Source organism: Chlamydotis macqueenii, chromosome 1, assembly GCF_036417535.1.
Source record: "Chlamydotis macqueenii isolate bChlMac1 chromosome 1, bChlMac1.mat, whole genome shotgun sequence".
In the NCBI taxonomy this organism is placed as follows: Eukaryota; Metazoa; Chordata; class Aves; order Otidiformes; family Otididae; genus Chlamydotis; species Chlamydotis macqueenii.
The window spans coordinates 186,857,631-186,870,144 of NC_141556.1; the positions used below are offsets into that span (position 1 = coordinate 186,857,631).

General features: G+C 35.9%; 1 protein-coding gene across 5 annotated transcripts in view; it reads right to left on the minus strand.

Annotated features, from left to right (window-relative positions):
• Nucleotides 1-217: 217 nt before the first annotated feature.
• Nucleotides 218-12,514, minus strand: part of INTS6 (integrator complex subunit 6) — a 46,925-nt gene continuing 34,628 nt past the window's right edge. For 3 of the 5 annotated variants that reach the window (XM_086771898.1, XM_086771899.1, XM_086771900.1), the window contains 11 exons: nucleotides 12,321-12,473; nucleotides 12,056-12,188; nucleotides 11,456-11,550; nucleotides 10,977-11,087; nucleotides 9,143-9,358; nucleotides 8,908-9,034; nucleotides 7,573-7,715; nucleotides 6,670-6,904; nucleotides 5,553-5,924; nucleotides 4,995-5,088; nucleotides 218-815 (listed from right to left, as the gene is read on the minus strand). In XM_086771898.1, the coding sequence (XP_086628024.1) occupies nucleotides 722-815; nucleotides 4,995-5,088; nucleotides 5,553-5,924; nucleotides 6,670-6,904; nucleotides 7,573-7,715; nucleotides 8,908-9,034; nucleotides 9,143-9,358; nucleotides 10,977-11,087; nucleotides 11,456-11,550; nucleotides 12,056-12,188; nucleotides 12,321-12,473 (1,773 nt within the window). In that variant the 3' untranslated portion in view covers nucleotides 218-721. The remainder of the gene's footprint in view (nucleotides 816-4,994; nucleotides 5,089-5,552; nucleotides 5,925-6,669; nucleotides 6,905-7,572; nucleotides 7,716-8,907; nucleotides 9,035-9,142; nucleotides 9,359-10,976; nucleotides 11,088-11,455; nucleotides 11,551-12,055; nucleotides 12,189-12,320; nucleotides 12,474-12,514) is intronic. The other 2 variants (XM_086771901.1, XM_086771902.1) reach the window with 2 other exon arrangements.

Genomic DNA, 12,514 nt, shown 5'->3' on the forward strand with positions numbered 1-12,514 from the left:
TCACCAAACAGTGAAGCGCAAAGTACACAAGGCCATAGAGTATCGTCCTACCATAGCTGCAATTCAGCATTAGCTTCCTTTCATTCGTTTTCTGACTAAGAACAGAAAATCCAGTGACCCAGAACTGCTCTTCATTCTTTAACACTGATACTAGAACACAGCAGCTCCAGAAAGGGAAGGCAAAATGAACTATTCCAATAAAAACTGTACTCAATCCTACACAAAGATTAAAATAGAGTTTTTATTGATGGAATAACAAAAGTGCTTTTCTTAAATATTTTTCAAAATACATTTATACAACTTACAATAATATATCCAAAATAACTGTATATACAAAACATTACCTTGTTTAATGTATGTGCTTTTTTTTTTTTTTAAAATTACAAAGCAACTTTTTGGCAAAGTTCAACCTTAAGAGGTGATAGTTTTGAAGGCTGGATTAAGAAAAATAGAACCTGAGGGAAAGTGACACTTAAGTCCATGACAAGCAAGAAGTTCTCCATTTAGTTAAATAAAAATGTTTTTGTGATTTTTTCACATTACAAAAATAACAGAAATGAAGGGAAAGAAAAAAAAAGATGATGGGTACTTTTCTCATCGTTTTATAGAGCAGCTTCTCATTCTTTCAGGTAAAGAACTTGAGATAAGAGTGCATGTCAAAAATGAATGCAAGTAAGGACAGCAGTGCCCTGCTGCGGCTTTCTCTTGTGTGCAGTGTTTCTTAGCTGCTGTTGATATGGTTGACCTGATTCGATCTGCGATGGATTTCTTCCAGAAAAGTCTCAAGCTGTTCTATCAGCATTCTTTTTTTAAACCTGTATTTAAAAGAAAGCATAATAATGGATGCACACAGTAATACATGAAACATCGTTCACGAAACCTCTACTGAACCCTGGAAACTTCAGTTATTATTTTAGGTCCAGTGCACGATGAGGTTATATGTACCTCATATGTATATGAGCTGTCTCCTGAAGTTCTGGTAAACTACTAACTTGCTTTGCCATTTAATGAGAGAATACAAAACTATGCTTATTACAGTTGATTTTAGCACTTTGCTAAACATCATTCAGAACTCAGAAAGTCAGGAAAAGGAGAGTTAAGTGTTTGCTGTTTCCAGAAGTAAAGTTCTGAAGTACAGAAATAAAATATATGGCAAAAGAACTCTAATCCTAAAGCTGGCAACAGCTTTTAGGGATTATTTGCATGCCTTCATGGTGCATTCACAAAAGTTAAATGATGTTGGTACTGGTGAAGGAGTAGGCATTACATAGTGCAGAGCAAATTTTCTGACAAGAAAACAGAAATCAAAAGTTTGAGAAAAAAATTAAAAGAACATACAGAGGTAATCCATACCTGCAGCTCTATTTCATATTGATTACATACATTTGAACAGCAGACCATTTTGTCACCTTTGCTTACACCCCTGCCGCAGTTCACACAGCTCCTTGCTGGTTTCAGCTAGCCCTCCCCCTTGCGACATTTCTGCATCTAAGTCACTTCTGTTTGATGCTTTGGCAGCCATACACAAACTCAAAGAAAAGCCGCAATGAAAAGATCACACACTATCTCAACTCAGTACTATTCTGAACTATACACCGAGTTCAGTCCTGTGACCTTATTAAACCCCAGCAAAAGCCCCTAGTCCTGGCCAGGCCTCCCAGTCCACGTCCTTGGCTCACAGAAACATGGCATCTGCCCTAATTCCCAGACGACAGACTTCCTCACAATCCCAGCTTGACCATGGGGAAACAAGCTCCCATTCCCAACCACTTATTATCTCATTGAATATCCATGCTCTGGGCCCCTACCCATCCTTCTCATCTCTTTTCTCCTCAGTAACCCCACAGAAGCCCCACAATTCAAGTACTGCTTCGCTTCCATTCTTCCTCATTGCTTTCACAACTGCTCCCTGTTTGTTGAAAAGTATTAACCTGGAAAACAGATAATTATTCCTTCTCATTCCCACTATTAAAAGTCAAATTACCTAAGCTAATAGCAAAGCGCTTTACTATAATACAGTCCCAGGGAAAATTTAACATGCTCATATTCTGTGCAAGTGACTGGGCAATGTTACTTTCCAGAATACCTTCAAGCCCCTCTGAAGCAGCTGTACAAGTTAACAGCAGACAGTTCCTAAAAACTGAAAACCTGGTGGAAGGTGGGGAAAACACACATTGCATATTCTCACGTTATTGCTGGCACAAGAATTCAAAGTTTACAGTGCTTTACTACATCAAGCCCTTCAGTACATCTTACTGAAAGTTCTTTGCCAAATGTTGAACGCTAGAGCACACAGCTTTTTCAAGGCAACAGAAACAGTTTACCATATTAACTAATATTGTAATTAACAGAATTAAGCACTGATTCTAATTCAGCTGTTCACTCCCCTAGGAATACTAGTGCCCCTAATAATAAAGCTTCCTTGTGTAGTTCTAGCTATTGAGCATAAAGCTTCATTATTATTTTCAAATTGATTGTATTAATTCTTGCTAGCACTTTTAGCAAAAGTAGGTATTGCTCAGCATTTTGTGTGGGTACACATTTTGGGCTTTGCTATGTGTATTAGCAGCTTAAAGCTCTTCATTTGGAGAATAAATAAAAGGGAAATTAATTTGTCATACTGAGAAGTTGGTTGATTTGGAGAATGCCGATCTGTGTTTTGTCAGCTTTTGCTCTAAACTATTTAGCAAGAGAATAAAAAAACCCCACTAATTCTTAGTGCTAGGACCATACATGGATTGCCATGCCAACTCCAGAAATACTGAAGATCTCTCCACTACATAGGCTAATTCCTTTTAGCCCTTTCCTAAATAACTCTCCATTTTGTGCATCCAAAGTTATAGCTATCTATTGGGAAGTCACGTGCCTTGTGTTCAATAAGGACTCCTTATAAGCACTAATACTGCCCGCCCCAGGCTGAGCCAAATGTGTATCACTACGCATAAGAAAAGTCTTTGTCAGAACAGGAATAGCTAAGGATTTGAAATTGAGATGTAGTATCTCCTTATCCTTAGTATTTTCACAATTGACTGGAAGGAAAAAAAAATAAATCCATTATCCACCTCATCTTGGTTTCTGCCTCTCAAAAGTGACAGCTTTTCTACTATCAGAAGAGGAACTGTGGGGCCGTTGGTTTCCAAAGGAAGCTGAAAACTGTGGATCGTTTTAGAAATCTTCCTCTCCCTTCACAACTCTCTAGTGGATTAACCTCCAGAACTGAATGGGGACTGTTTTTAAACACACACTTTGTTGCTGAAATGCTCAAGAGCTTTCTTAAGTCTGTGCTCAGAGTCAGAGCTTCCTTGGAGCAGGGAAAGACAGCAGGTATCCCAAATCTGAATTGTGTTCTGTGGCATTGCAAAGGTCAGCTATCAGTTCGCAAAACAAGATCACCTCGACAACTCTGTAGAGCCTAGAGGTGTTTCCTGCAGAGGGCAGGGAATCTTTGTTAAATGTGATAGCTTGCCTGGATAAGGAAAGAAGCAAAGAACTGCACAGGGATAGTAGGCAGTGTTATCTAGGTGGATAAAATGACCACACTATAAAAACCTAACCTAGGAGAGAAGAGGAAGGAGAGAGATTAAGCTGTTCCTAACACAAATCAATACAAATTAAACTTTAACAACAGTTGAGAGAAACAGAATTGCCAACTTTTTCCAACAGTAGATATAGAAAACTGTTGTCTATGATGACAGGCAGGATTTAATTCTGATGCATCCAACAGCAACACTCAACAGCTGCCAAATTTTGTAGGGAAAGAGTCAACTCAAGATAACTGGAATACAGAGGCCATGCAACAGAAATGAGAATTACAGATGATCTAAAGGGCCTGATTTTAGAGGCACAAAAATTCCAGCCCCACTAAGGGCTGTTGCAGATTCCAGGAGCAACAGTGTTGTTTTAGTGTGCTGAGACAGTGAGGAAACAAGTATAATCTACAGGCTATGGAACAACTCTGACAGGTGATACAACAATAAAGACAGAACAAGCAAAAGCATGATAAATTGTTGCTACAAGATGAGCACAATCTATATAAATCTAAATGCCTCACTGGCAGTAGAAGGCTAGAGGACCTGTACAAATGCCCAATATTCAGTGAACCTTAAACTCTCATTATGGTTTTACCCAAAAATTACTTTGATTTTTATTTAATCATAAAATTTGTTTAATAATGCCACAGGAAAAAAAGTTGACTACTACAAAAATAGATTAGAGAAAAAAAAAATCAACTAAAGTTTTAGACTTCTGAAATAAGCTTCATAGTTATATTCATGATCCAAGCAAGATGCTGGAGTTATTAGTTCAACTCAAACGCTGTCGGTTCCAATCACAATTACATGTTTCTCCTTTCTTTCCTCTTAGCAAACACGTAGAAGGCTAAGCAAGTATGGTCAGTCTAAGTATGTTGTAATGGAACAGTTTCTACCTGGATTAACAACATGGGGTTTAAACCCTCAGCAACTCTCTCTACTCCTGTGACAAACTACCTCCCATTTCCACAGCCTCAGACAGGACTACAGTATCTCTGAAATAAATCTGAAGACTAGAGACATCTTTACGGAGCATACCTGGATCTCAAAACTATTTTTAGGACCAGATTTTGAGTTGATGCAGAATAATGAATTTCAACTGTTCCTGAAAGCCTAATTCATATTAATATGCAGTTCCATCAGGTTTTCAAGTTAGCAGTACGCTCACACTTGAACAATTTTCTGAAGTTACTTTCTCTTTCCATACCATTGTCCACCTACACTTATGTTGATTTGGTAGTTACAGATGCTAACATTTTTAAGACAAAACTTAAGGCAAAAAGGTAAGCTTGTGTAAACAACACAAACATCAGGTAGTTTATGGGTTTCTGGTTTTTTCTAGGGAATTATTTACTTGCAGTGCAAAGCACTGTGTGACAAGCTTCAAAGACAGAACTGCGGGGTTGTCAAGCTGTTACATATGGCAGTGCAGTTTTATAAGATTAATACAATTCAGTTACCTACCTTGAAGCTTCTTTAATAACATTTTGTAAAAATATCAGTCGAGTTTGTAAGCTTCCTTGCACATGCTTCAGTAAAAAGAAGATTCTTTCATAGTCTTAAAGAGACAAGCAAAATCACAGTTACTTAAGAAATCTCTATGCAGATATCTGTCGTAATAGATCTGAATGAAATGCAACAGCTTTCATTCAGCTTTTGTAAGCTTTTAGGAAATATCTCCTATCAATCAGGCTTGTAGCAATGACACACCGTTTAATGAACACTAACATCAAAAAACACAGGATACTGAAGTTTAGGATATTACTGGAACATCTAACAAGCTAATTCTAATACCGATAACATAAAAATATGACTTTCACAAACATTGATAGGTATAGCTATGCTTTCATCAACCATCTAGGAAGTTTTTAGCAGAGATTTTAGAACAAATCTTTTCAGTTTTTAATTTATTTTGCTTCAGTCTCATGGTTCAGTATTTTTCTAAAATAGTGATCTAATATGAATTCTTTGTCTAGCTCTCATGTCAATCATCTGAAAGAGAGATTGATTTGGTATACTTACTCCTTCCTGGTTTTCTAATCTCTTTCATAATTTGTGCTCTTAGCTCTATATTAATCTCTCTGGAACTTCTGCAATGCACTGGCTTTTTCCCTTTGCTTGGTGAAGACATTGGCAAGTTCTCTTCGGTACTTTGTTCTTTACTGCCTGATTCGTCATGATTCTCCAAAAACCCATCAACATTTAAGTTATTCCCTAAATGTTCATGGTCTACATCCTCTGTATGAGCTGCTGGTCGATCCAATGAATTGAATGGAGAAGAAGACATTGAAAACTCTGAATCCACAGCATTTGGGAAAACGTCTGATGAAAGTGAGTCTGTAACGTGATTCTCAACCACATCATCCATTGTAACCTCATTATTTGTTTCTGATGCTGAAAAAACAAAGATTACACTTGCCAATTACACATTCTTTATCATCCGATAGAAGTCAATGAGTAAGTTCAGTATTAAACTCTTATAAAGCTATGCTCCACCTTGCATAGTCTACTGTATATGCTATGCATAAGAAATCATGTTTGTGGGTTGTAACACTGAACACATTACTGTATCTCCGAGCAATGAATGGTCTAAAAAAATAATCACAGGTATATTCTTTATACGAAAAGGGAAATTGTTACATGGACTACCATCAAAAGCGCAAGCACCTGTAAAATGTGCTTTTATGACATGCTTTTTTTCCTCCGTTAAATTGAACTGACAAAGTTTACTTTAGTCCCGAACAGCGAGCAAGGCTTATGCAGCACCTCAGCTCCACATTAAGAGAAGTGAATTCACTGCACTACAGCAAAACTCAAATGAACTTAATGTTGTGATGCTTCTGGAACATCTGAATTCCCAGGCAAAAGAAGAACATCCTTCTGACTGTTTACACTGTCTCCTCATTTAATACAGGAAATACATTGTTTATACTAGGAAGTTCATATGAAAGAGACTTCTGTCTGGAAGATATTAACTCTTTCTGTAATCAACCCCAGATGCACAAATACTTAATTTTCAAAAAATGAGGGATAAAATTGCCATATTTGGGAAATCAGCCAATACTATGTCTACATAAACAATTTTTTTTTTGCATAAATTAAAAAACAACCTCTCTAAAGATTATGAAGATTCACTTACTTTTGTGAATAGGAATAGGTTTAACAAGGTCAGGGTGTGCTTGTGTGATCGGTGTTGGCGGCCCTTTTCCTCCAATGTGGTTATTCACAACCGGAGGAGTTTGTGGTCGACCTCTGAGCAGGGGAGACATACAACGACGTCTTTTCGGAATCCCTTGCATATTTGGTTCTCCAGGTCTTTTATGTTTATTTTGAGGTCCTGATACAAATTCATCTGCTTCATCTATCATCATTCCCTGTAATTAATTTAATAGGGAGAATTCTTAAACTTTATGCCAAAAACACAAAGTATGAAATACAATGAATGCTTTGATATTACAATGATGTTGAGCATGTATAAAGCAACTATGTACTATAAGCCACTGTGCACTGCCTTCTCAACTGTCAATCAAAGTAATACAAGAAAACTATATCAAATCCTTTCTAATTGTGCTTAAGGACCTTATCCAACAGTATACCAAGACAGACAACCAAATACGCTGTCAAACTTCATTTTCAGTAATTGCAAAATGATTCAAACATTTAAAAGAGCTCTAAATGATACCAGTAATTTGGTCAAGTCCAAGTCTGATTTGGACAAAAGGGAGAGTTCATGCTGTCAAAGTTATGGGAAGCTTTTTATGGGGGAAGCTTCGTAAAGGAAATATGATTAGGTATTACCTATACTACAGTGACAAACGTATTTCATTTATAATAAAATCCAGAGGCATAATACTGGTTTCCAATAGACTGCCCTCCATAGGATACTCTTGATGGAAAAAAACATCTGAGAGACTTTCTTGTAAGCAGTACTTTTCCAAATACTTCAGAGTGTTTCTCTGATACATTGCTCTTTAAATGGTCTAATCAGCAGCACACACACTTACAACAGCACATTTTTAAAAAAGCATTACAGAAAAGTCACCTTTTTGTCCAATTTGAATGGATTGCCAAATGTATGAAGCCTTCGTGGCTGATCAGGATCAAGCTCTCGGAGAGGAGAAGGTATTTGTTTTAGATACTCCTGGTAGTTTCCCATTTGTGCTATAGGTACACTGTGAACCTGATCTGTTATAACAGAAGGTTTTATTAATAGATGATACCGCTCACCTTATGAGAATTTACTCTATATCCAATTCACACCTCCAGTTCTCAGTCTTTTATAAAATGCATTAACAAAACAGATGTGCAAAACTCACCATTATTCTTGCGTAACTGGTATTTATAACATTGTGTTTTCAGTGCAGGAAACTTGCTTAAATGAATCAGTATGTGTCTTGTGTACTTATTATTATGACAATGCAAACAAAGAAATAGTTGTCATGCACAGATGTTAGTTTTCCAATGTGTCCCCTAACTTTTCAACAGAGTAGATGGGTGAAAAAACTGAGACTGGGAAAAATAACCAAAACGTTACTACAAACAAAAGCTACATTAATGCAAAGTAGTAATGCCATGCTGCATACAGCTTTGACATAACTCTCCCAAATTTTAGGCACCCAAAATTTAATCATTGTGACTAGCATTTTCCCAAAGCAATGGTGATTTTTGACCACTAGAATTAAAAAAAATTCTTAAAATCCATAGGACCTGATTCTAAATTTCTTATGGATTTACTTAAAGTTGCCAAGTCTTTGATCAAACAAAACATATACTAGCAGAAATAGCAGAAAAAACCTAACATTAGTTTTTATGTGGTTTAACCCCCTCCCCAAAGAGCAACTTCTCTGCATTTCACATTACATCACTTATTTCATCATCTTATGTTTGTTAAGATGCCATAAAGCAGTGCCAGAAGACAGAGTAGAAAGGTAAAGGAAAAAATGAGCCGACTATTGAACTATTTGCTGTTGACCTAAAGAGCAAAAGAGTCACACTGGCAGCACCCAGTGAGCAAGCTTACTTTTCCACTGCTCACAATCCACTTCTATGGAGAGAGACTAATGTGCAGAACTGCATTGTGATTTTTTCCTCAGATATATCATGAAAGTTGGGAAAAAACAGTGAACAAAGAATCTTATGTAAAAGCCCAAATCTCCTCATATAGACTAAAGGACAGAGCAGTGAACCCGCATCTTCTTTAGCCTGATCATTTTTTCTTCCAATAAGTTATTTAAGAAAAAAAAAATTAAGAAGTCATGCAGTTTAATGGCAGTATCAGACATCCAGTAAGTTTGAAAGAACTATGCTATTTGTTACAGCCTTCTTTTATTAGTACCAATCATATCACAGTTACACAAAAAATAAACTGTTATCTAACCTTCATCCTGTCCTTTGAGGAACTTGCGAGTACTCTTCAGTAAATTAGATCTCATTCGTGTTAATTGATCCAAAAGATTTCTTCTGGGTATGTCATAAGCATTTCTAAAAGTCTGAGGTTTCAAATCCTATGGTTCCAGTAAATAAAGTTCCAATTAATACCATGTATGAAACAATATCTAGCATTTCAATGGAAGTATATTGAAAATAACAACATTACACACAGTGGTGCTTACCTTATTCAGCAAAGCTATTTGGAACCCAGCATACTCCTTCATATTGAGGTCTAGAGGTCTATGAGGAATTTCCCCAGTAATCCCCTGTAGCAGATGTTGAAAATCGTTCCTATGTGCCATAGACAGGTTGTGTGATCTGCTTCTGACCTTAATTCCAGTCTCTTGCGCTACCTTTTTGCCTACAGAGCCAATGACTCTATCGGACTCTATTTTGGCCTTAATTTGAAATAAATAAATAAATAAAATTGACAATATGCTCTTAAAAGGATTAGTCAGTCTTATTCATTTTAAATTCCTACCTAGAAGATTCAACAATGTGCTAATATACTATGACGACCATAACCAGGATGAGTGCTTAAGGAGTGCTTAATACATAACTACTTAATGCTTACCACAATTTTAAATATAGTGAACAGTTTGCGCCTAGATCTTCTGCATATTTCTCCTCTGCTGCCCATTATGGTATCTAAGCACCAAGATGCATGCAATGCTTTTATTTTCATAAAATGCCATAATTTGACTAGTAATTCTCTGCAAATCTATCTGTACTCACATAGACTGTTTTCTACAATAACAGCTAAACACTAACTCTCAAAAGACTGATTCTCCCACAACTATAGTTGCGATCAGTCGTACAATAGTATCAACTTCTTAAAAGCTCAATATGAATAGTCCTAACTCTAATAAATACAAAATACAAAATAATATCTGATTCTGTTTGACTAGATAGGCCTAACCCTCAATATTATGTTACATTTGTACCAAAATTAAACATGTTTATAAACACCAGCTTTTTGGCAGAATACAGTTGAACAAAGAGCCAAAAGTAATTTAGCAATACACCTGCCAATGTTGGTTTTGCAGTTTCACATGAATTTGTAGACTAGTCAAAATTTGAATATGTACTTAAGAATATCGAGTCTCTGGTGGCAGAGCCTTTCAGAAGTTAGAAAAGCTTTAAGTACAATTTGCAGTGCATGTCATTACATTTTAGGAGTTTAAGATGTCTAGGTTGGGAGATCAGTTCACTTTACAGAATACTGAGCAATATGACTATGATTTAACAGTATATACTGTAAACTTCAAGAGGTTTGCTTGCTCAAATAATAATTTCTATTAATGTTTTAGGAAAAAGATGGTCCATAAGAACTCATTATCTAAGTTACAAGTTCTTGCACTACTGTTTCTTGAAGTTTCACGCCTACTGCATTATTTTATTATGTTGAACAAGAAAGCTTAACATGCACAATTCAACAAAATAAAAGTGGAGGTAGCAGGGCAGAAATGCTTTAGCTGGTGCAGGAGACTAATCAAAGATACAGGCACTATTCTGAACACAGTCAACAATTTCAAAGGTCACTTGGCATTTCTACATCTGAATTATGTCAGTTTATATTTACAGAACACTTTCCATTTCATTTCACAGTCAAAGAAAAGACACTTTCTGATTCAGATGCACAAAGTACAAATTTCTATTTTCTGAAAAAAAATGCTAGGACATCTTTAATATCTAAGGTAAGACAACATGTTTTCTTTTGGACAAAAGTATGTTACTATCTGTACAAGTAAAAATGCTCCTTAAATACAAAAAAGAAACCCAGAACTCAATTTATACCTCCATATCTATCTTTATAGTCCAGTTTATAAGGTCTATATTTAAATGTTAAGTTTTCCTTCAATTCAGAAAACCAAAATGCTGTTTTGCTACTTGCTTATGGGAAGGTATTAACTTGATCTTTCTGCTCTTTCCTCCTTCAAAGCCACTGAACTTAAGTATTTTAAGATTATCCTGATATTAGAAAAAGTTTTTACTGCTCTTTTGTTTCAACATTACCTGCTGACTCAACTTTTTGAGATATGAAATGACACTGTAACTAAGTCCATATTCCACATTGTCAGCTATAAGGTTTGGTGCTCCCATCATTCTCACAGCTTTCTTCAAAGGCTGAAACATGGAATATATTGCATAGTCATATTTAACTTTGTAAGTTTTGTATACATACTTCAACTAATTGTATCCATTTCAAATAGAACCTGAGGTCCTCAAAGTTAGACAAGAAGAAAAACAAAGACTTTCAGGGCAGTATTTTTGCTTTAAAGTATTGTTCCATTCATACAGAATCAGTTATTAACAGAGATATCATTTATAAATGAGTCGTAGCTGATGAAATTTTCATAACATTCAGGTTTCAACCTTCCACACGACTCCAGTGAAAACAGTATCATTATGCATGAAGTTTAGCTATTCTCTCTTAAATTAATAACTTTAGCTAAATAATAAAATAGAAATTTTAACACAATAAGTCATCTTACCCCAAGGTAATAAGGAGGCATTGTCTTCAAATAGCTTTCAAATGACTGTCGCCATTTCAATGTAGGCTTTGCCTTGTGCACTTTAAACAAGTCATCTGATGGTTATAAAAAGAAGAAACAAAATGAAAGGCATGTCTTAGCATTGCATCTTTCTTCCAATAAAAGAAACTCTGAAATGCCAATTCCTCAATGTTTAAATTATGTATTTTAACATATATACAACCAAACTCAATGTACACACACACAAGGTTAATGCTGCAGCCACAAGATGGAACCTGATAAATTATTTATCAAATTGAATTGGTAACTGAGACAACAGATTTGGAAAAAAATGGCTCCTAAAATAATGAAAGAAGTGAGACTAAAACATATCTGAAAGAATTATGATTAAGTAAATCATCTTATACATCGAGTCTGAGTCATGAACGTCAGCCAACTGGTGACAAGTGAAACAAGTAACTGATGACAAATACATTGCCCAACATTCTACCTTTCTACAGGTGTGTGATTAATACTGGCATTAATTGCAGTAATCTATTTAGTTGAGATTTTTTTTTAATTGCCTACCACCTAAGAAAATGTTTATGAAGTGGTATTTACCTAGCAGTGGAAGGAGGACTGGATAATTGTAAGGCATCACAAATAAATTCACACAATTCAGCGCTGTACTAGCTTTCAAGTAACCGAAAGGATGACCAAGTTCACTGTATTTTGCACTATTGCTCACATATACCTGCAATAAAAGACATTATATTGTATGTAAATCCAAAGTATTGTGTGCTGAAATTTTACGTCCCATTTTGATTAAAGTCCATAAAAAACAGCATTCTACAAATAACTTAACTTCAACGTGCACTCTACTTGCCTGCCAGCAGGTCTGAGGAGATTTTCTCTCCAGGATAAACTGGGTCAGTGGTGAAGGTTCTAACTCGTATTTATCAAAAGGCAGTTTGTCAATAACCATCGGTTCACAGTCAGTACAGGAGAATTTCACCACAGGATGAGATGTGCGAGGTGGCTAAACATAAGCATTCCACTGTTAATAAGTCTGCACAACAA